At 40.2% G+C, this 24318-nt stretch overlaps 1 protein-coding gene across 1 annotated transcript; it reads right to left on the minus strand.

Moving 5' to 3' along the window:
- Positions 1 to 388: 388 nt before the first annotated feature.
- Positions 389 to 18325, minus strand: b4galnt1a (beta-1,4-N-acetyl-galactosaminyltransferase 1a). The gene is made up of 11 exons (XM_035905701.2): positions 18243 to 18325; positions 14624 to 14835; positions 14367 to 14549; positions 13926 to 14032; positions 13585 to 13622; positions 13300 to 13480; positions 12125 to 12217; positions 11835 to 12022; positions 10779 to 10919; positions 1738 to 1975; positions 389 to 1575 (listed from the first exon to the last, which is right to left on the minus strand). The coding sequence occupies exons 2-11, from the start codon at positions 14833 to 14835 to the stop codon at positions 1364 to 1366; spliced, it is 1593 nt and encodes a 530-aa protein (XP_035761594.2). The 5' UTR covers positions 18243 to 18325; the 3' UTR covers positions 389 to 1363.
- Between the last annotated feature and the right edge of the window lie 5993 nt (positions 18326 to 24318).

Genomic DNA, 24318 nt, shown 5'->3' on the forward strand with positions numbered 1-24318 from the left:
CTCTAGATTGAGTGAGGTAGTTGAGGAGCAACTTTGGTTCTACTAGTAAGAAACAGCAGATGTTGGGGAAAAAAACAAGTACTAATTTGGTAAACATGTACACTCATTATTCACATATTACACCTTTAACCACTAACCATAAAAAGAGCCCCCCTTAGAGTGGAAGAGGGTTGTAGTAGATATTAATAGGAACCATCTTTAATGTTCCATCGGATTTGGGAAAGAAGTGCAAGGCCACTATTTGCTATTTAAACTCTAAATGTAAGTCATATTTTCTGTTTAAAGATTTTAAAGAAGAAATTTAATATAACAAATAAACAGGAAATTGATGCTAAGGGTTTTTTGTTCAAACAAACAAAGAAACAAACAAACGATACAGTCTAAAAAAATAAACAAGCATTTTTAGAAATACTGTTGAGAAGAAAAGACAGAGACAGCATCTGTTTACGTAAATTCCTGAGTAAAGGTTTCATAGATTAAATTTAGAGACACAGTCACAGCAGCAGGATAAAGTGAAGTCACTGACATTAGGGGAGAGGGAAAAACAAAGACTGTTGACCTGAGTATCTGTTATGCTCGCTGACCTGTAGTGGCTCTCCCTCTGTGAGAGTTTTCCTCCCTTTCCTGAGTTCCAGGTCTGCCTCATGAGCCGCAGCTGAGGTGTGTTGCAGCTCGTCATGAAGAAAAGAGCTTCCCTGTGTTCATCTTTACTTTAGTAGTTTTGTGCAATAAATCATGTTGAATGACATCTATTTTTCAGTAGTTTGTTTTCTTTTTCACTTTGTGTCCCCCCCACCCCCACCCCAGTTAACACTTTGTTTTTAAGTGGGGCATAACAGTATCCTACTAAAAATACATACAAATGAAACAACTTAAACAAAAACAATCATGTGACACTGGGCATTAGTTCACAAAGCCATTTTTATCAAACTGGAACCGTTTTGCTGTAGAATACTTGCTGCCATATTGTGACTTGCAACAACGTATCTTTTTCTTAACTCCATTTTTTAAAAACCCGTTTAAATAAAATAAATTTAAAAAAAAAATGCGGTGCTTCACAAGCTGAAGCCATTTATTATGTAACTGAAGATTTTCCTTTTCAGTGTCAACATTTTGCAAATCAGTTTGAGAGAATTTCAGTTTAAGATGAGGGTGAAACGCTTTGAAAACAAGTCAAAAGGTGATTTACAAGTTTCCAGAGAGTTGCTAGAAACACTACAAGCCACTAACATAAAAAACAAAACAAACACCAACCTTGGATACCAAAGATCATAACTGGGTAATCCTCCCAGTTTTTTTGTCAGTAAAAACCAAAAATAAACAGTTTGTCTTATTTTACCTGAGCAAAACTATTTGTCACATTTCACTGACTGGTCATGCATTTGAACCTGTTCTTAAAGTAGAAGACTTCGTTATGAGTTTTAGCATTCGTGGCTGACGATGAGTACCGGAATTTTTCATAGGCTTTTTGTACGTCTGTTTTACTCCAGGGTAGTATGATCTTTGACACGTGACTCACAATGACGTCACTACAGGAGCCGATGTGGAGGTGGCCAAGAGCGTCGATGAAGAACTCTGCAAAAAGAAAGTATTCCATTTTCCACAAGCCTTGATTTTGTGCCACTTTACTTTTTTTTCATTGCGAAGAAACTCATCAATGTAATTTCAGTTCTACAGAAGTAACACAAATTCCTTAGAGATTATTGAAGTATTGTGATTCTGATAACAATAACTCACCTAGATGGGCCTGCCGTGCGAGGCGCGGGTCAAATCCAACCTGCTGCACTTTGACCGTCCGCGCCATGAAGAAGTTGATGACAGCATCAGCTACCACGCAGTTGGGAAATCCTTTGATGTCATGGTGGTAGCCAAGTCTGATATGTAAGCAGTCACCCTCTTTTCCGCCATCCTCCACCGACATGGTGTGACGATAAGTTGCGGTGTAACCTGTCACCTCTCTGACTGCACCACCAACCTGAAATAAGTACGACAATAAGGTTAAGGCAGAAAAGATATGCATGGTTTCAAGAAGCAATGCGTTGACTGGGCAACCATTGCAACTTGGATCTGGGCCCTATTTCTGAAGTCACGTTCAAAAATGTTAAAAATGACAGAAAAACAAACAAAGAAAAACAGTCTGTGAGTTTCTTCTCTTCAAGAAAGGCTGATCATTGATTTAGGGTTGTGCGTCAGTACGGAAAGAAAGCCATGCTCAGCAGTTTTCAGTTCGAGCACAAACTGATAGAAGCTGGCTTAATCAACTTTGTGAATGTTGCTCCCCAGTTAACATGTGCATGGGCAGTCATAGAAAGCTATGATTAGCTACCAAACCTGGTTTTACTAAGTAAAATGCTAAATCTGAGCACATTTTAATGAGCACCAAATAGCTGACTTTTGCTTTTCACTGGTAGTTAAAGTTAACAAAACAGCTTCACAGTTTTTCCAAATGTTTTCTGGGACAGACCAGGTTTTTTCTTTTTTGGGAGACCTGAAAAGCACTTTGGATCAACTCCTGTGGCTTTAAATCTGCTGTAGAAATGACAACGACATATTTTATTCAAGCATTTTCATAGTTCATTTGAGGTATATTTTTGTTGTTCCAAAAAACAAACAAACAATTATTTAACGCCTTTCAATAGGTAGAATATATCATATGACTGCCTGAACATAGTCTATAGGTAATCGGATTGCTGAAACAACAACTGAATCCTTACTTTCACTGTTGTATGAGTTATTCATATCTCATGTAACTGCGTATTCTTTGCCTAGCTGAAAGGACTCTGCCAGTGACCTCAGTCTCTGGGTCTGTCTGAGGGATTTTCCTCCTTTAGTATTTGTTTTCTTTTGCTGCTTTTTCTTTTTTTGTGCTTCTTCCATATGCTGATATAAAATAGTGTTGTTACAGTAGAGAATTTCCTTTCTACGAACTATTTGCAGTGTTTTCATTTCCATCTGGAAAATCCCTTCAAGGATGCCTGTGTGTCTGACTCACGCAGCCTGTGTTGCTCAGAGTTGCCCTTAAATGGAAATGGAAATAATAAAAAGAAATCCTAATTTTTGCAAAGTGCACATATGAGAGAATAGTAACTTAAAAAGATTTCCAATTTTGGCCAATTGATAATGTCTACAGGAGCTGATGGACAACCAATCCCACAGGGTACCCACTCACAGCCCCCCAGCCTCCACCTTCCCCCAACTTCCTCTTGATGTCAACAGCATTCCTGTGTCCTTGCTGCTGTTTATATCAAGTACAGAGGAACATGAATAAGACAAAGAGAAACATAGCATGTCATTCACAGCTTGGGGAATATTTCCTCCTGTGAGCCTGAGCAAAATATGTTTTGATCTTTATCTTTTTGAAAGATAATTTAACTATTTTGCGTGAAAATAATATCTTACAATTGCTTTTCCCCGCAAAATTGTGATTTTGAAGAAAAAAAAAAAATCGTAATTCTTTTGTAGGGGACATCGGGTCATGTTTTGATCACAGGATGATGTGGTGTGATGTAATGACATCGTTTCCATGTGTGGATTTCTGAACATTAGAACTGCATCTGAACACTAAAACATAATTGTAAGTAATAACTTCTCACAGTCAAGCTTTTTGATTAAACTTCAATCTGCTGACCCAATAGTCACCTAAATGTTGATTGTTAGATCACATCACCCATGGCACCAATAGTGGTCATGCGTGGTATGACCGAGCTGAGTAAGGAAGACCTGAGATGAGTCAGTCGGTGCTGAAAGGAGATGATGAGGGTGAGGGCCAGGCATTAAAGCAGGAACAGGAAAGCAGGGGCATAAATGACGACATCCAGAGCCCTATACAATAATTCGTATTCCTTATGGATAAGAAGTATTGTATAGGGCTCTGAAGTTGTGGGATTTGGTTTCTCAAATGCCATACAGGACAGCGGCCCGTAAAAGGAACCATCTTTCTATGGTCTCAGCATACTGTTTAAGAGAGGTCTCACCTTCCAGAGGGAATTATTATTTTCCCCTTACCAGAGACATCAAGATCATTTGGAAGGCCAGCTCTGTTCTGGGATGCACCCTGGACCCAGTACAGGTGGTGGGAGACAGAAGGACTCTGGCCAAAATAACATCTCTGATGGACAGAGTCTCCAACCCCATGCATGTAGATGTTGCTGAACTGCAGAGCTCCTTCAGTGACAGACTGCTGCATCCTATCTGCATGAAGGAGCGTTTCTGCAGGTCCTTCCTCCCTGCAGCTGTCAGACTGTACAATCTGAACTGCTCCCAACAAACATAGATGTTTACATCAATGCTGTAACTGCAATAAGTTAGTTAATTAACCAATTCGCACTACAACCTGGTTTGCCTCTTACCTGTAATTATTTTTATTTAATTTAATAACTGTACAGTACTCTGTTTATAGTAACCATTGTCCTTAATGTAAATATGTAAGAAAAACTGTGTATGTTTCTGTTCCGTGTCCTGTGTACTGTTTGTAGTATATTTGTCTTTTTGGCTGCTGTTACAACCAAATTTCCACTTGTGGGACAATTAAAGGATTATTCTATTCTATTCTATTCTATTCTATTTGTTACTTTGATCTTAAAGAGTCTGTCTTAATTTACTGAACTGACTAAAACAAAGAACCAGTAAATGCAGATTCTAAGTTATCTGAGTTTTTCCACAAACACTGGCATGTTTTCAGTTTAAATGCAGAGATGAGCTGATCTGTCTGTGGTTTATGTGCTCTTACATTTGTCTTTCTAAAACCTTTACTGTTTGATCTTATCAGAGAGCTTCCTCTCTTGGCAGTTGTGACTAGGTGTTCTGTTTTCATGTTTCATGCAAATTTCTAAACTGAACTGACAAAGACAGGAGATGTGTGTCTAATGCAGTTATAGCCCCAGAGGGGCCGATGGCGCGATATGGCAGCCTCGCTTCTGTCAGTCTGCCCCAGGGCAGCTGTGGCTACAACTGTAGCTGCCTCCACCAGTGTGTGAATGTGAGAGTGACTGAATAGTGGAATTGTAAAGCGCTTTGAGGGCCCCAAAAAGCGCTATATAAATGCAATCTATTATTATTATTATTATTATTATTTATAGCATACTATGATACTAACTGCAGAATAGTTAAATAAATCTAACTTTTAGTTGATGTTTTTAATCTGTCACACTCCCAGGCCTCACTTCCACCCCGTCTGAAATCCTACACCATAGTCCCCTTACCAAAAGAAAAATCACCCACAACCTGCCTGAATGAGTATCGCCCAGTAGTTTGATACTCATCAATTTGCCTACAGGGCTAACAGGTCTACTGAGGACGCTGCTGCTCTCCATGCTACCCTGTCCCACCTGAAGCAGAGGAGCTCCGCATGCCTCCTCTTTATTGATTTAAGCTTTGCCTTTAACACCACCCTCCCTCACAGATTGGCGAGCAAGCTGTTGACCCTGGGACTCCCATATTCCACCTGCCTATGGATTAAGGACTTTCTGACAAACCGGACACAAGGGTGGGTCCATACATTTCCTCGGCCATCAGCATCAGCACCGGCTCTCCCCAGGACTGTGTGCTGAGCCCAATCACACTATACACATATGACTGTGCCCCCACTCACCACAGTAACGCCATCATAAGATCTGCAGACGACCCACTGTGGTCGGGCTCATCCCTGGGGGAGGATTAATCTGCCTACAGGGACAAAGTGGAGCAGCTGACAGCATTGTGCAGGGACAACAACCTGCTCCTGAACACAACCAAGACAAAGGAGATTGTTGTGGATTTCAGGAAAAAGAAAATGGAAATTAAACCACTTTACATCAATTTAGATGGGGTGGAAATGGTGTTGGATTCCGCTTCCTGGGTTCCTGGGTTGTGAACACAGCAGAGCTAGCAAAGAAGGCTCAGCACAGACTTTATTTCCTGGAATCCTCAGGAAGCACAACACCCCCCAAAAGCTGCTAGTGTCCTCCTGTCGTTGGTCTATTGAGAGCATCCTGTGCTACTCCCTCTGTGGTTTTCCAGCTGCACGACAGCGCAGGAAAAAAAAAAAAAAGTTCAGGGGATCATTGGATGAACTCAACCGCTTTTGCTGTCTCAGGAAAGGAGGAAATATCATAAAAGACTCCTCAAACCCCGCTCATAATCTTTTTTGAACTGCTGCCATCAGGCTAAAGATACAAGAGCATCAGAACAAAGACTAATAGACTAGATAGCAGTTTCTACTCTCTAGCTGTTAGGGCTTTGGATTACAAGTAATCACCTACAATTCAACCTGGCAAATAGTCCAATGGATGACATCCTGTGACATCGTGTGCTATAGTGTTTATGTGCAATAAGGTTCTATTTATTATTACTGAATATCATGCTCTACCTATTTTTTTATTCTATTCTTTTGTAATTATACTTAAACTTTTAACTTTTGACACTGCAATTAATTTCGTTATACTTGCTACACATTTCTTCTTATTCATAATGATGTCATGTCTTCTTCTGACCTTTCACCTCCATGTTCCAATGTCTGACTTCCCTTTCACAATTTTAAGTAAACTCTAGACTCATCAGTCTCTCTTCCTCTTTAAGTATGGACACAGGTTAAAAATCTAAGGTGGTGGTTCAGAGTTACCGAATTAAAGTTTTGTTTTGGAAGGGGTAAAGTTACCGTTGATTTCTCAAATCCCACTAAAATCCAAGTTAAGACAAAGACATTAAAGAAACGATTTGGGTTTTAGCAACAGAATCGTTTAACTTCACTTGTGGCCACAAAATGTGAAACGTATCAATTCCTGTTATTCTGAAAGGAAATGTCATGTACTCTGTTAACCCAGCCTCAAGGGCGTAGATTTGGCATGCCACCAATATCCAGCGATTATTGAATTGTCCCCACCAATAATTTGATCTCTTCGAGTAAAGAAAAACAAACCTGATAGTAAGAAAAAAAAAAAACGATCTGTCAACGTCTCATTCACCCAGCGGTGCAGAAAGAGTGAAATTACGTTCTCTACTAGAGTCCTACGTCATGTGACAAATATAGCCAATGTGATTGGCTGTGCTTTTCAGAGAGTTTTCGAAACTAACTGCACAACAGCAGCACTATTAGTTCTCTCAGTCTCAGAGCAGCATTTCTAATTTTGATTGAAACTGTCAGAGAAAACGGAGCCTCGAGCAAGCCAGGATATTAGTTTACAGAGGCTGTTAAAATTATATGTCTAACGTTAAAATGTTGGTGACACAATAATTTCATCCTACTGGCACTGACATATTCATAGGGTTAATTTTTGAGACAAAATATCATGAGGTAGTCATGATTTTGCAAATATTCCACCTTGTAGTGCAGTTTGCACAAATTGTTTTAAAAATGCACTCAGCCTACAAACATTACTGACGAGTCAAGATCTGCACAAAGTGACGGAAACACTGAAGCAGCTCCACATTTTATTCTTATTGTCATGTTTGTCCTATTTGTCAGGTGACAGAAGAACCAACACAAAGCTCAGAGAGAAATGGTGACACAAGATCACAGGTGGAATTGGATGATGACTTGTTGGTTCATGACTGTATTTGAAGCACATGTGTGCATGTATGTGGAATGTCTCACTGTTATTGATCAGGTGACAGAGGCAGCTCTGCCATGTTGTAGCTCGGACAGAGGTGAAGAGGCGAGTCACAGGTGACTGACTGATGATTTGGTGCTATAGGTTAACGAGAGGAGAAAGCATGTGTTTGGCTGCTTCACATAGTGGACATTGAGTTGTTGTGTGGGGGACCAGTAGTGCATATGTGTTGCTGTAACAGTAGTTCATGTTTAGAATAAAAACATCCCAGCTCACTGATCTGATCGGGGCAGTAGTGCCTAAAATGTTGCATAATTTTGCTGAGAGATCTTTTACTTTGTGGTAATCTTAGACGAGTAGTTTTATGGACAAAAACCAGCAGGTCATTCAGTGTTCCCTTAGTGCTAATGTATAAGAGATGTTGGTGTACTATAACTGATGTTGTTAAGTCCTTAAAGTCATATTCTTTTATTGTCATAACTGTATTTGAAGCTATTTTTGTATGATATCTGATTTATATGGATTATGGCTGAAGTAAACTAAAGCCTAAAATACTTTAGTCATTTGCTTAATAGTAATTTAACATTATATAATTCACATCTAAAACTATGAATTGTAGTTTTAAATGGTTTAAAAGCATGTAGAATAGCATATGTAGGCAAGTATATTTCTCCTTTTTTGTTAATCAAGAAGCAAAGACGAAACGGGGCAGGGTTCGGTGGTTGAATCATCCGTCTCCACCAAAGCCACAACCAAATCTACGCCCTTGCCCAGACTCCACAAATGTGGTAATAGAAAGCCCAGAGATGGACTCACAGAGGTTGGCTCACAGAGGTTGCACAAATGGTGCTTGACACAGAGCTTTCAGATTCATGGCACCCACAGAGGGGAAAAGTGAACTGCTGGGTTTTAAGAGGATGTGGAATGAAACTTTTTTAAATTTATTTTTTTTTAACATTTTGCCTTTTCAGAAAGGACATTTCCTGGTAAAAGCACAAATCACCACACACCTTTTATTTGTGTGGTGGAGTACCCATGTTCTCCATTTCCAAAAAGCAAACAAATATTAATTTGTTGAGCTGTGTTGTGTTTGTTACGCCCTGTGTCTACTATTTCTTGCACAAGCTCATTTCGAACAAAAACAAACTGTAACAGTTGTTGAAATGTTAGTATTTGACCACTAGGCGGAGCTCTTGTAATGATAATGTAATTAACACATTTTATTTTGTATGTTTTATTTTTATGTTCAGCATGTTAACGTTTTCCTATTTGCATACCGGATTGGTGTACTGTTAATTTGATACATGGAAAATAATCGGTAAAAGTTTTCTAAGTTTAAGGTAAGGTCAGAGGTCACTTCCTGTTTTGGGAAAAAAGGCCAGAGAAGCTGCTCATGGTGAATGTCAAAGAAGAAATAACAAGTCCTAAGTTCCAAATACACCGGTTTGTCTACTTGCAGGCCAAAGTGGTATGTTTGTTTATATTTTGTGAATTTTTTATTGCAATATGTTTGCTGAAATATAATTTCCTTGTACATTTGTATTCACCAGTTCTATGGTGTACCTGTGTACGTTAAGAGAAGCACAGTAAACATCAGTAAACTCTCGTGCCTCTCGCGTATGTGTGCAAGCCGGCATACAAACGATTACATTGTTTGCATTCGTTGCCTGCATGGCAGAACACCATGGACAAACAGGACAAACAGGACAAAATGTGTCAAATATACAAATTACGGGACGGCACTGTGTAGCGTTTGTCTAGGATGTTGATCATTCTCCTAAATCTCTCGTTTTGCACAGTGTTGATGGAGCCATATCTTTGGTCAGGTGATAGTGATGGCCTTTCTTTGTGCCTGCGGGAGGTCAACGGGTATGGGGAAGCGCTGCATAAGGTTATTAATGTTTGGGTGGTTGACGGGGACGGATTTTCTCCTGTCACTTTCTTGGCCTTTACAGCTTCGTCACATTGCACTTTATGGTGACGTTTGAGGTGGTTATACAGATTTGTAGTGTTACCTTGCGGTGCTGCTACTATGGCAAAACACAGCTTGCAAATGATATTTTTTTTGACTCTCATCGTCTTCTTTGAAGGCAAAAAACGTCCACACAGAGGAATGAGAGCCTTTTCTTGGAAGTAATTTTACAGTGGGGTTGTCATTCTCACCGACATCAGGAAACGTTTCCTCTGCGCTCATTGTGTTTTCTCCCCTCGGGCAGTTTCACGTGCTCTCCGTTGTTTTTTTCTGCCAGATTTCTTCTGTATCACGTGGTATGAGGCTCCGCCCTTGTCATTTGTTGAGCAGGAAGTGTGAGCGCTTGTTTTCATGCAGATTATATTTTTAAATCGTTGTCATTTGGAAATGAGATCGCACATAAGTATGAATCGAGATCGCGATTTTCTAACGATTAATCGTGCAGCCCTACTGGTGCTACTAGTTCCTACAGGTTTTCCAGCTTTTCTGGATTACTTACAAACCCCCTCTGTCTGGACAAAAGTGGTGTTGGAACACACTGTGGTACCATACGCTCGTGAGCATCAGTTGAACAGTATTGTACTGCAGAAAGTAGTGTGTTGCTACCAAAAAAAAGCAAATAACAATGGAAGAGACACAGACTGTCATCACACTTAAAAATCTTTCCCACACAGACTTTGCAAAGAAAGTCAACGTGTGCGTGGGTACAAGTAAAGCGACTCAGAAACTGGGACAAACTCTGACAGGAAGTGGTCTGGCAGACCCAAAGCCACAACAGCTTTTGTGATAGGCGGCTAACAGGAAACTGCATGATTTTCAATTTAAAAATAAATTTAAAAAAAAAAAAGGAAAAATTTGGGTTTTCTAAAACTTTTGACTGGTAGTTTAGATCTACATCATCACTGCACTTCCAAAACTGGCACCCAAGACTTGTCATCAGGGCAATTTCAGGGACAAGAAGTCACAGTCACCATTTCCCTTCTGTCCCTGACTTTAAGTAATAAATAAACAAATGAATGAATAAATAGAAACATACAGTTGGAGAAAATTATGACACGAAAAGGAAGTTAACTTGTAAAATGGTAATTCTAGTGATTAAATTTCTTTCAGCAACAACTGAATATTCTGTTCATAATCAAAGATTGTAAGGGCACAGCGACATTGCGCTTTGCTTGTCTAATTACTAGTTTGCATATTTGCATCAAGCTTCAGGCCGCTCCTTTAAGCTCACTTTAAAAAAACCAAAACAAACAAACAAAAACACAACTGCATCGTCTTACCAGATCCAGAGTGGTCTTTTCTAGGATGTCCACCATCTTCTCCAACTTGGTGTTTGCAGTAAAGATGAAATCATCATCCACCCAGAGTACATATTTGGTGATTACCTGAGACACTGCCAGGTTTCTACCTGCAAACCAACCCTGTATAAACAAAGAGCAATCAATAATAGAACAACCACAGTAAAAATGTCAAAGCAGGATCCTATTTGAGGAAGCAGGTCAAACTGATTATCAGGGGAGCTCTGATACTAGGATTCGCCATAGCAACAAGTAAATAGGTGGCACAAACTAAAGATAAAAGTATTAAGTTTGAGGGCATTTTTAAATTGAATAAAAAAAAAAAAGTAAATATGTTGCATTTGGGTCCTACAAATAAAGTAAACAAGGTGGTTAAAGTGAAGCAGAAGGGGAAGAGTTGGAGACCAACTCCGATTTGTTGGCGACCAACTACGATTGTTGGAGACCAACTACGATTGTTGGAGACAAACTACGATTGTTGGAGACAAACTACGATTGTTGGAGACAAACTACGATTGTTGGAGACCAACTCAGATTGTTGGAGACCAACTCAGATTGTTGGAGACCAACTCAGATTGTTGGAGACCAACTCAGATTGTTGGAGACCAACTCAGATTTGTTGGAGACCAACTACGATTGTTGGAGACCAACTACGATTGTTGGAGACCAACTACGATTGTTGGAGACCAACTACGATTTGTTGGAGACAAACTCAGATTTGTTGGAGACAAACTCAGATTTGTTGGAGACAAACTCAGATTTGTTGGAGACAAACTCAGATTTGTTGGAGACCAACTACGATTGTTGGAGACCAAGTCAGATTGTTGGAGACCAACTACGATTGTTGAAGAAAACCTGCCAGCGGCCAGCAAGCAAGTTAAGTTCACAGTCTGTTGTTCCAGTTATTGAAGTTAACTCTCTTTCTGGAACTCCCAGAGTGTCCTTCATCTCAGGCTTAACAAACTCAGAGTTTTTCACTAACCTTGCTTCCTGGAATAGGGACCAGGTCATTACATACAGAAACAGTAACTTGTTTACCTTTCCAAATGGCATAATGTAGTGTTCAATATGAGGACCAGTCACGGGCTGAGGGTGTTCATTATCATCTGCTATCACAATAGTGACGGTGGGATAATATTCTCTTATGCTGTCAATGAGATCTTTCAGTTTGTCATAGCGCAGAAAGGTCTTGGTGGCGATGGTAACTAGAGCTGTAATATTGTACTCTAAGGGAAACAAGAACAACAAATTAAATACTCATGTGACTTTTAAACACTGTGCATCAAAAAGCTAAACTTTACATGTTTCCATAGTAACTGCTCACAAACCTTTTTGGTATCCCGAGTTGTAAAGTTTCGGATTGTTTCTGTGTTCAATTTTGATGGTGAAAAATGACTGGTGTTCTTTAGTTGCAAACTGAACTGCAGAATAAAACAAACACAATGATAAAAGGCCAGCTGCAGAATTTATGGGCAGTTATCGTTGTGAAAATAACCTTTGCACATGAAGCTGTAAGCTGCATTTGCCTAAGCACAGCCCCGCCCTCAATGACATGTCTTAAAAAAAACCCACTGGGGAAGCCTTCACTCACCTACTTCATTGGCTTTTAAACCATGTGGTCAAGTTTAATCTCTATTGGAACTTTCTGGACAAGAATATTCCTCAAACATTACATTGGTCGACTCCTTTGTGCGAGCAGAATCATCTGCAGCTCAACGGGACAAAGACCAAAGGCCCCTGTTTCAATCCAGGGGGTTGATGTGGAGGACTACAAATACCTCGGATTACATATAGATAATAAACTGGACTGGGTTAAAAACACCACTGCACTCTACAGGAAAGGCCAAAGTTGTCTCTATTTTAAGAGGTGGCCGAATTCCTTCAACATATGTCAGACAATATTCAAAAGATTTTTTATTATTTTTGTTGTGGTCAGTCCTATTTGTATATATTAGAGCTATTTCTTATACTTTATAAACATTGTAATATATCGATTTATTTAATTTAGTTCTGAGTATTCTGATCTGATTAAAGTAGTTTCTTTCTTGTCTTTACAAGTGTGACATATGCTGAACTAGGAGCTGAAAGAAACTGAATAGTACACTCACATTTTAACATTTTGCCTTCCTGAAGTACATAATGAGTCAAGAAATAGCAGTAAATGTAAAATGCACACAGCTGTCAGACTGCCACCTGTAACCTCCAGTTCACGGATATCATCTATCATTCTGTAATGGTTAATGCTTAGCTAGCATGTGTAAGCTCTTTAATCAAATACCGTCAATGCTTTAACTTGAGTTTAAATCTCCTTACATTTGTATTGTAATGGTCATTTATTTATTTAATAGATAAGAAAAAAATTGCTTGTATAAAGTTACATACCAAACTTTGCCTTCCTTTCGTCTCATTGTGGGTGGGGAGGCACTAACTGTTTATATGCTCAAACAGGTACATTCTACATTGCACTTTTAGTATCAGTTTCATATCCACATCATAACTTTACTTGTGTCTGCTGTCTTCGGATGAAACACGGTGTTCGTATAGGTGACAAACTGCAGTTGTTTGTTCAGAGCAGAGAGAAGAGGACTCGACAGAACCATGTTCTTCTCGCCCACTCCCTGGATGGAGACCATGTCCACCTGAGCAGCAACATCAAAACTTCCAAGTGTTGCAGTCAAAGATACCTGTTACAGGATAAGCATTGGTTGCAAAAAATAATTTAAAATAATCATATTTAAAACGACGACAAAAAAAAAAAAAATGTGCAAAACAATAATTGAGGCCTTACCATGTGAACTGATCTTGTTTCTTCTTTAAGGGCTAAACCTGCAGAGAAACGGTGAAATTATATAAATAGAAGATTTAAAAATATGAACCCGTTTAAATAGCAGTTTTATTTCCTCTTTTTAACAAGAAAGTGCTCATGTAGAACACAGACGGTTAAGTTTTGTTTTGCTTTCTGTAGCTTTAAATAAAACGATCACACATGCACCAGTCTTCCTTCCTGTGACTGTTCTGCATCCTGTATTATACCATGCACAGTGTTTTCGGGCCCAGTGTAACTGACGTTTTAAAGGTAAAGGTTAGACTGGGTTTCAATGTTTTTTTGCATGTTAAATATGCCTTTACCAGGAATGATGATTGTCTTTAGGGGTCGCACCAGCACCCCCTGGGTAGGATACTGAAGAGGACTGTTGGCATCAGCTACATTAAGCACATCTGCAGGATTGTAGGACCTTTGGAAACATGACAATGATATACACACCCTACAACATAAAAGCTGTGAGTTTTTACAGTTGTAGTCTGTACACTTAGAGCAGTATAATTTATTTGATCAACTCAGGCTTTAATTTAACAGGTGACATCTAAAAACCTAAATTCACGTATCCTCTTGTATATCTAAAATAAATAAAATATCTTACTTTAAAATATGATCATAGACAATTGCAGATTGTATCAAGAATGCCGTTCTGCTAAGTATATTAAAAGCCTCTTGGACGAAAAGGTCTAATCATCTAAAATCTTATAAAGCATTCCTTATTTAATCAAAAGATGCAAAACATGCTTCACCTTTCTCGAAAGTTGTTGTACTCGTCAGCTCTGTGCTGCTTTACACTTTCAGGATCAGGGTGGAACTCCAAAAATGCTTGATCAAGATTGTGAGCCCACACGTGTGGAAAGAGCAGATTTGACAACGGTAGGCGAAAGGTTTTTTCATCAGCCTTGCATACGCAGGCATTTTGAGCCAAACGACTGTTGGAAATAACAAAGAGTTAAGTAATAAGAAGAAAAACTTGAATTTAAAAGATAAGGTCACACTTACACACCTTGCCATTTCCTCCTTTATGTGGTAGGGGATGTCCTTATAACCATTTGTGGCGTCTCCAATTTTCCCAGTGAAGAGTTTTTTAATGGGTGTAATCTGGCTTGAGCTTATGTCAACTTCTTTGCGGTTAGGTTTCCAAAAATAAAAGAGGGCGACCAGAAGAATTCCACTAAGCAAAGCAAGTCGAACACACTTCCTAGAACTGTTGTGCATCTAGAAAGAAAATTTGTATAGATATCATCAGGTTGATAAAGCAAAGCGGCTTGGGAGAGACAGACATTATGTGTTTCACACTGGAATTACTGTGTTTCAGTGGGTCATTGGAAACTTGAAATGAGCCGACACTTTATTAGTGCTCGATGGAAAACCTGTCTAGGTGCAAGGCCAAAAGCCAGACATGCCCACCGCAAACATGTGCTGAAGACTACAGTACAAAGTACTAAACCATAAAATAATTGAACTTACAGACTTATTATTTCAAAGTTAAAGTTTACCTAAGTTTATTAGGACTGTCAAACCTTATTTGATTAAGTATTATGCTGCAGATGCACAAATCAAAAATCGAACTCCAGTATAGCTTTTTAGAGCTGCTCTACTACTATACTGCTTATTTCGTCTTTCTTGTCAACAGGATGCACTCTTTTTAAAGGATGTGGGTCTGCTGTTGACACAATTTTATGTGGTCTGAACTGGAAAATCATTGGTTGTGTAACCACAATTAACAGTTTGTCGGTATCATAGTTTCTGTGGGATTTAATAAACAAAATTTACAACTACAGAACCTGTGTAGATAATCATTTGAAAGGCAGCTGGTCAAGTCTGCAGGACCATCTGCGATCATCTATAACCATCAATTAATCAATGTTGGTCTTTAATATGTATTTTTATATAACTGACTGAGCTACATAGGCTGCTTCTCCAGCGCACACATAATCCTAACAACTGAAGTCTGAATGTAGCTGTAAATGGTTATGTTTGTGAAAAATTGTAGATCTGATTTCAATTAATGTTTCCACTTTCCAAGATATTGTCAAGAAAATACAGACTTTCTGACTTGCCAATTTAAGATGTTAAATTTGTGCTTCCAAAAGACACAGAAGGAAGTGTTATCATAATTTAAAGGAAGGAAACATTTTTATTAAGAAGGAAACACACAATGCAAAGGAATAGATCAGCCTGACTATAGTAGGGCAGTTTGATTTATTTGGTCCATATTCTTCCCTCCTAATTAGTTCTTACTTTTAGAAAACATGACAATATTAGCACAATTTTGCTGTGCTGACATTATCATTTAAAAACTAGAGCTAGGGCTACTGTGTAGTGTGCAATGTGTTTGCTCTTTCTGTCATATGGAGGGCAACTAGCATTGCATGTGGGAAATAACTATCATGTATGTACTTGCACTCAGCCACACATCACTGGCTGATAGTATTTCCTGCTGATATAGCCTGAATTACTGGATATGTCAGGTAATAAAACTAGCTTTTCATTTCAACCTGCAGCAGGAACAGATTTTTACCACGCACTGTGATTTGTTGGAGGTTGTTGCAGTTGCCTCCTTGTATGGTACTTAACAGTGATCACTAGGGCTGGGTATCGTCACTGATTTCTAGAATCGATTCAATTCCGATTCACAAGGTCCCGAATCGATTCGATCCACGATTCGATTTAATTCGATTTGAATCTGGGAAATTTTGACAGTCAGAAATATTATAATTCAGATCAGTACATTTACATATTTTTGTATCTATAAAAAGGAAGCTGACACAAGCAAGACTTTATCAAAGGTGTGAGCATCACAGCAGATGCCTTTGTGTCAAAGTAGCTGAGGATAAAACACAGAAAAACATGAAGGCGATTTTTCTGGCCTGGGATTTTATAAAAATATTCTGCAGTACATCAAAAACAAAAGAAAACCATTAATCAACACATGAACATTACCTCTGAAGTTACAGCGGTTTTATTAGAGACACGGCTAAGCGTTTTGCATAATTTTAAAAAGTTTAAATTTGTTCAGTATTGAACGGCAGAAATTAGGTTTTCTTTTCAGAAGTATATGAAACGAAAAAAAAACGTCGGCCGACAGCGCTGTAAACAACGGTAGACTTGTGCGTAACAAGCAAGCAAATAATGCAGAAAACAGTACAGAGAGAGAGAGCGCGAGAGAGGGAGAGAGAGAGCGCGAGAGAGGGAGAGAGAGAGCGCGAGAGAGAGAGCGAGAGAGCACGCAAGAGAGAGCTGTGCATCGTGGTCGAAGCAAAACATTAAAAGTAAGACTGAATACATGACGATGTTTATGTGAGGCATAGTTTGGATCTTCTTTTGCTGCTGGTTCGGTCAATATTGTTTGGAGAGACATCAAACTAACAGCTTTAGAATCAGCGCATAAAGGGCGTGAACACAAAGGCCACATCTAACTGATTCTGATCTGCGGTTGCGCTGTGTGTTTACTCTTTGTGCAGAATCCGTGTTCCTGCTCTCATTTACTGTCTTAGCTGTTTGGTGGTTGTTGAAATTTTGTGAGATTTCACCTGAGATTCTGGCATTTCGGGCAAAATAAATTTATATTAAAAAATCGATTCAGGATTTTAATGAATCGATTTTACGTTATCCAAGCCAGAATCGATTTTAATCGATAAATCGATTATAAAAACCCACCCCTAGTGATCACCTATTAATCAAGTTTCAGACCGGGGTCTCACACTCAAACATGCCCACTCTCATCTCAGTATTGGATGAACTGGGGGATATACATGTAGCAATGATATTACAAATGAACTGAGTGCTTGTTGAAGACTTCTGCACAGCAGTGTTTAAAAATATAACTTTGCATTTTGGAGTGCTACTGTACTCTTTCTTTCAGGCTTTAGTTTTAGTTTCAGACTTTAGTTTACAAATCAGCAGGTACAGGATGTAACGCGCAATAGTTCTTATATATATATTATATATTTATTCTAGATGTTCTTTCTTTTAATTGATCCAGCTGAAAACGTAATATCTTGTATTAAATTAATATTTTATATTAAAACATCTTACCGAAATGGGACGCTGTCTAATTATTTTATATTTATTTACCTCTTGGTAGCTTATTTGCAGTACTGATAACCAGGCAAGGAAGCTTTAAAAACAGCTTGCAAAGTGTTTCTGTTCTTATTGATCACTGATCACGGAGTCATTTGACGCAACAGCTTTTACAGAAAGTGGAACAGGAGGTTCAAATCATGGTCGTTTGAGGAATGTTTCTTGCACCTCGTTGAATCCACGAAGCTCTGAAGGCAAAACCCAGCGCTAGCAAGAGCCTTAGTCAAATCAGCTCACAAAGTTAACTAGATCCTTGGTACACCACAACGCGTTTTTTTTTTTTTTTTTTTTGTTGATAAATAAACTTAGGGGCTAAACGATCATTCAAAAATATTAGTTAGTGTTTTTGGCAAAATGAGAATGCTCCGTTTCATATTTTCTTAGACAATTAAAACTATTTAGCATAACATATTCGCACACATTGTAGCCCCATTACAAAGGGAAATGAAAGAAAATCCCTGCACTCTGAATATAACCAGCAGCCTCCACCTTTTCAGAAGATATTTGACAGTAGTACAGGAAAAAGAAATGTTTCTTACTGTTGCGGCTTCCCTGCGATAAAGACGTTCTTTACGGCGGAGAACTCTCACGTTGGACTACGACAACCAGCTTTGCATAGAGTGCGCTCTAGGCTGTCAGTACATGCCACAGCTGAAAGCCACACCTCATTTACAGACAAGCTTCTTCCGACTGGTCGAAGTGTTAAACATTTTCTTTAAAAAGAAGGCCGTTTTTGAAGGGTGCGAATGTCCCCAGAATGAAACCTGATTATTATTATCCATTCAGTGTTTTTGTAAAATTCATGTGGTGCTACAGTACTGTTACAAATTAATATATTGCCAAAACCACACTTTTTTTTTGTTTTTAAGCTCACAATATACTATAGTAAGGGTTAAAGCTAAAAGAAAATGTGATGTTTGGAGAGTCAAAGGCTTAACATATACAAACATGATTAGAAAAGCCTCATCGGTACCTACAATAACTTAAAATAAAATATTATAATGAACCTTTTGGGTCACACCAGCCAGGCTGTTTACAGGTTTTGTCTGTGTTCCACTGCTGCTCCCTTGTGGGCGACACAGTGTAACTCTGCAGGCCACTTTGTTGGAGGTCTGTGCCTTTTTTAATTCCAGTGCAGGTGTAGGTTGAAAGGTCAGAGTACATCATACACCCTTGTTGTCTTCATCAGTTAACAGGGAAATCTCAACATGGAAATCTTGCAATGGCTGGCATGAATCTAAGTGGTGCAACCTTTGACCTTAACCAGCAGGAGCTGGTTCTCTGGGGATTACGAATCAGTTTCCGTGGGTTTATTTCTCCCAGAAACGCTTTGGCTACTGCACCTGAATCTTGTTTGCTAGAAGGGAAAACATCCCAGCAAGCACCAAACGATACTTTTCAGATCACATAAAAAAGGGAAGCAAAATTAAACGCATTCAGGACAAGAGCCTATTGAAATAAGACAGGAAGTAACACACACTGACACCCAGACTGAGACACGTAAACTTTACACTGTGACATTGGAATGAATAGACATGGAGACAAAAAGACACAGAGACATCAGGAGATGCTGAAGACTGAACACAAATGAGACGTAGTCAGACGGGACATGAAAAAGAAAACAGCCATGAAAACAAGCAAGAACCAAAAACTAGAAACATAATTAAGTAAAACAGACTCTCAACAACTAAACATAATCATCTCATAATTCCAAAAAATATAAAAAAGTCCAAACAAAAACCTGAGGTCAAAGACCCAGGACCATGACACTTCCTATGTGTCAATTTACATAATGAGGGGGAAAGAATGTGGGGCAGATATGGTTTGTCACTAGGGCCATACAGGACTTCACCTGTTATGGTAAATGGCCTGCATTTGTATAGCGCTTTTCTGGTCCCTAAGGACCCCAAAGCGCTTCACACTACATCAAGTCATTCACCCATTCACACACACATTCACACACAGGCGATGGCAAGCTACATTGTAGCCACAGCTGCCCTGGGGCGCACTGACAGAGGCGAGGCTGCCGGACACTGGCGCCACCGGGCCCTCTGACCACCACCAGTAGGCAAACATGGGGTTAGGATATTTGTCATGCAGCCAGGAGGCAGCCTGGGATCGAACCACCGACCTTCTGATTAGTGGATGACCTTGTTATGTACACTCCTGCTGTTTTCCACACATTTCTCCTCTGGGTAACCTTGCTATGGGTAGTCTGTAAGTCAGTGTTTGGAGAGCGTGTGGTTTTGTTGTCCATGCTGTGGTCTGGTTTCACATTCTGGTTAGCTGCTGTGTTGGCTGATGCATCCAGTGTATAGTTGTCTGTAGAAACAGAGTCTTCTGAGCTTCACATTTACAGAAAAGTCTTTGGGAGTAACACGGCCTCCAACGATGGAGCTACAAGTTCATGATGTGCAGTGGATTTCTCTGAATTAGTTAAAAACGATTGTTTCCGTAATGTGACGAAATAATTTATCACCACATATGCATATCTGGAATCAGATAAAGTGATTATTTGGACCTTAGCAATTTCACATGCTTGTGTCAATGCTACCAGTGCAGCTGCTTGAGCTGAACAGAGACGACAGTGATGAGCATGATGCTGAGATGTCTTGTTCTATGCTCGGTGCATATTCTACTTGATTTTGACTGGTGTCGGGATTGCATGATATTAAATCCACTAGCTAAATCAAAGATAGAATAGTATTTTGATTTAGTCAGCACCGTCAAGATCTCTTCGATTCTAGCAAGTGGGTGGGAATCTTTATCTGTCACTGCTTTTAACTTGCAGTAATCCACACAAAATCTTAATTTCTGTCAGGCGTTGTGTGGAGGCGAGGAAGAAGGAACCCAAACGCAGGACTCACAGGTAGGTGAAGACTGGTGGATGTTTATTATAAGGAGTGGAGGAACAGAGGGTGAACGGACACTGACTGGCTGGAACACTGAATGGCTGACTGACTGAGAGAACACGGGGAGGACAACATCACACGAACATCATCAATGACACGACCAAGAACGAATAGAAACAGAAGACTTAAATACACAGACTGATGAGGATGATAATGAGAGACCGGTGAGTACACAGCTGAACATAATCTGGCTAACGGCACGAGACGAGCTAACACAGGAACAAACAGGAAGTGACGAAATAAACTGAACGTGAACAAAACGGAAAGCACTGGGTCACCGACCCAGGAACCCTGACAATTCCTCAGTTCAAACCAGGACAATGGTTGGTGACCAAGCACTTGGACTCTCCCTAACCACCCGTGATTGAATCCTATTATTCAGCAGCTCTCGCACTTCCTGATACATATTAGGGGGAATTGGCCTTTAGCATTCTCTAATAGAAGGTGCCACACCTGTGGGATAGAGTGGGTGATTACATCTGTGTGGCCATAATCCTCTTTGTGGGCAGCAAACACAATGCCCCATTTCCTCAGCAGGCATCTCAGCTTGTCTTGCTCCTCTCTAGATAGGTTTGAATTCCCTTGTGTCATAACTTCAATATCAGCTGCATTACTAGCCCAGTTAGTAGTTGGTGGACACCAACTTCAGCAATCCCTGGCCTGTTTTGCTCAAAAGTAATTTCAAAAGGTTCCTGAATGTCAACGTTTTCAGTAGAGAATATAGCAAAGGCCTCATAACCTCGTAGAATAATATTAAAAAATGGTTCAGATTCCTTACTTTGATGGGGACTCTGTCTCTACAGACAATTCCTAGAGATGGAGCAACAGCAACTGTACTAAGCCCCTCAAGTGTTTCCACCAAAATACATTGCTCTTTCCTTAGTGTTTGTGGGGCCCTGACCCAAAAGTCTAGTAATGATAAACCGTGATGAAAATCAAAGCTTAATAATAATGCAAAACTCAAAACACTATAGTGTCAGGACCGTGACACTATTAGAGCTAAGCACCCACCACACAGCTCTCCTGTCAGGTCCTGGTGGCCTACTCATATAGGAAAGGCATGATTAGAAGGCATATGTGACAACCAGCCTCCCCTGACACCACACACTCAACCTACTGCTCCACCCCTTCTCTGCAGCTGAGCAACAAGTCACACCCCGCCACATATCCCCATTGCCCAACTTAGAATGGGGAGCCATCTGGCCTTTTAAGCGCCACCTTGAACTTAAAAGGCTGGAGAGCCAGATGCCACCAGGTGATCTGGGTGTTGGCATGTTTCATGTGATGGAGCCACTGCAGTGGGGTGTGATCTGAACTGAGGGTGAAAGGTTGTCTGAGGAATAATAATGAAGAGATTCAACCATGCATCAGATTGCCAAGCACTCCTTTTCAACTGCCCATTGGACCAGATCTAGAGCTAAATCTCCCAAGGAAGTGAATAACTGGAGCTAACAGTTATTCACTCCCGGCCCCTCAGGAGCAGGGACCTCCCTGACAGGACACTGGCTCAATGAGATAATGAGAATGCTTCGAATCAGCTTCAGCTTTGCAGTGATTTCCTCTGAAGTAATTGATCTGACCGGCACAGTTCTTGATGAATTTTCCCAAATAGAGTCCCAGTACACCTGTCCTGAAGCTTTTGAATTTGTTCAAGTCATAGATGAAGCAGATACATTTGTATGAAATCCTGAAGAGGACCTGAAGAGAGCAGATAGTGATGATGCTGAATTATGTGAACAAACACAGGTAAGATCATGGACAATTGTGGGTAAGGTGTATTGGCAACTGTCAAACTGAGTCGCTGAGCAGCTGAATAGGGGAATAATGTTGACACACCTGCTGTTCAAACGTAACTCAAACTTTCCATTTAAGACTCCCATAACACATACATATAGGATCTTGGGGGTGGGCACGCTACACGGAATCCAAAAGACCATCAGGGCGTACGCCTCACCCCTGGCGTCATTGCCCACCTCTTAATTTTAAATACATGTAGACATTGAGGGCTATCAGCAGGGGCTATGCGCTTACCTGCTGCTCTCTGGCAGGTAGCTCCATGCCCTCCTGGGTTTTAAATGCACCTTAGAACACACGTGCATCAACACTACACATGAGCGGGCGAAGGGAGGTTTGGAGTCTTCACACAGCCCCCGTCGGGGCGGTCTGCTTCTCCCCACCCCAGGGAAAAGGGTAACACCACCTGGGTCTGGGTGCAGTTTCTCCCTCCAGGGGCAAGGGTACCTAGACCCAGGGCTTAGAGTACGCTTGGGGAGTGTGATTGTGTGTACAGCGTCTCTCTATGTCTGTCTCCACGTTGGGTGAGTGTTGAGTAATTGCCTATGAGAGCATGAGGGTGGGAATGGATGTTTGTATCTGTGCGTGCCTGTATGTCTGTGTCTATATGTCAGGTCGGGTATCAGACGCCACCTCTCTGGGGACATCTCAGGCTCTCCAAGATATGGAGGCCTTTCTCCCCCCACCACTTCCCCTATCAGTGGCAGACGCCCTCAGACATCGGTGCATTGGTGGTTCTTTGTGTCCGGGGGTGGGCGTCCAGGCACACACCGGCTCACTCCTTGGTGGCTGCTTATCGGGGCCTGGAGCCTGGGGCTCGCTTGGGCCACTTTGGGGGTGGGGTGCACTCGGCCTCTCGGCCTCTTGTATAGCGCTTTACTAGTCCCTAAGGACCTCAAAGTGCTTTACACATCCAGTCATCCACCCATTCACACACATATTCACACACTGGTGATGGCAAGCCACGTTGTAGCCACAGCCACCCTGGGGCGCACTGACAGAGGCGATGTTTAATATTTAGTATTTATTGTTATATTCCCATATATCATCGTAATGTTGTTTATTATGTTGCTCTCTTTTTCTTCTGCTTGTTTTCTTTTTTCTTTCTCAACAGGTGATCCAGGTGATTGATATATGGATTTTTTGTCTGCTTATTTTGTTGGGTTTTGGGTTTTTTTGCCCTTTTATTTGTCCCTCTTCTCTGCTGTTTTTCTTTCACTCTTTCTTTCTCCCCTTTCTTTTCCTCAGTCAAGTCTGTCCCGTATTTAGCAAGTGAAAATAAAAAATAAAATAAACAATAAAAGGTGAATCAAATAGACCATTATGGTAAGGCTGGGATGGCCCATTTGGTAAAGTAAATCCGTTGGGCATCTTTCTTCGCCTTTAGACAATAATTCTGATGGCAGAAGAGCCAAACGGGACAGACAAAATAAAAAGAGAAAAAAAAGACCCCTTTATTTGTTATCAAAAACCTTTCAAATCCATCCAAAAACAACAGTGATCAAACCATTCCAGGCTTGAACGGTCTGCAAAAGTCGACTTCCCCCATCACTCACTCATTCAGAAAAATTCGCTCGGGAAGTGAACAGGTGATATAACAATCACTACTACTACCAACACCACGTGACCCAAAGCTATGCCTATCCACCACAAGGTGGTTTAGATATTTATGTTAGTGTTATCAACTAGTAAAAATGGACAAAACATGGAAATTTATTTATACCCAAATTCAATAACTTCCATAGTTTTAGATTCTCTGAATTTAAAAAAAAGTCAATCATGCATTCCTGCTTTGAAAAAATGTAACTATTTACAGTATTTTCCTTTCTGTTATTCTTTAGGACCTCAAATGAAATAACCTACTTTGCTGTGAAACACTTGCTGTATTTACAATTATAAGAATTCATCT

This window comes from Neolamprologus brichardi, chromosome 20, assembly GCF_056152115.1.
Source record: "Neolamprologus brichardi isolate AB-2024 chromosome 20, ASM5615211v1, whole genome shotgun sequence".
In the NCBI taxonomy this organism is placed as follows: Eukaryota; Metazoa; Chordata; class Actinopteri; order Cichliformes; family Cichlidae; genus Neolamprologus; species Neolamprologus brichardi.

Bases quoted from the DNA above. Each gene is read 5' to 3' on its own strand.
- b4galnt1a (XM_035905701.2), bottom strand. From the start codon at position 14,835: ATGCACAACAGTTCTAGGAAGTGTGTTCGACTTGCTTTGCTTAGTGGA. The intron at 13,623-13,925 runs GTAAAGGCATAT...GTTTCTCTGCAG, and splicing joins AAAGACAATCATCATTCCTG to GTTTAGCCCTTAAAGAAGAA. The intron at 1,976-10,778 runs GTAAGACGATGC...TACTTATTTCAG, and splicing joins AAAAGACCACTCTGGATCTG to GTTGGTGGTGCAGTCAGAGA.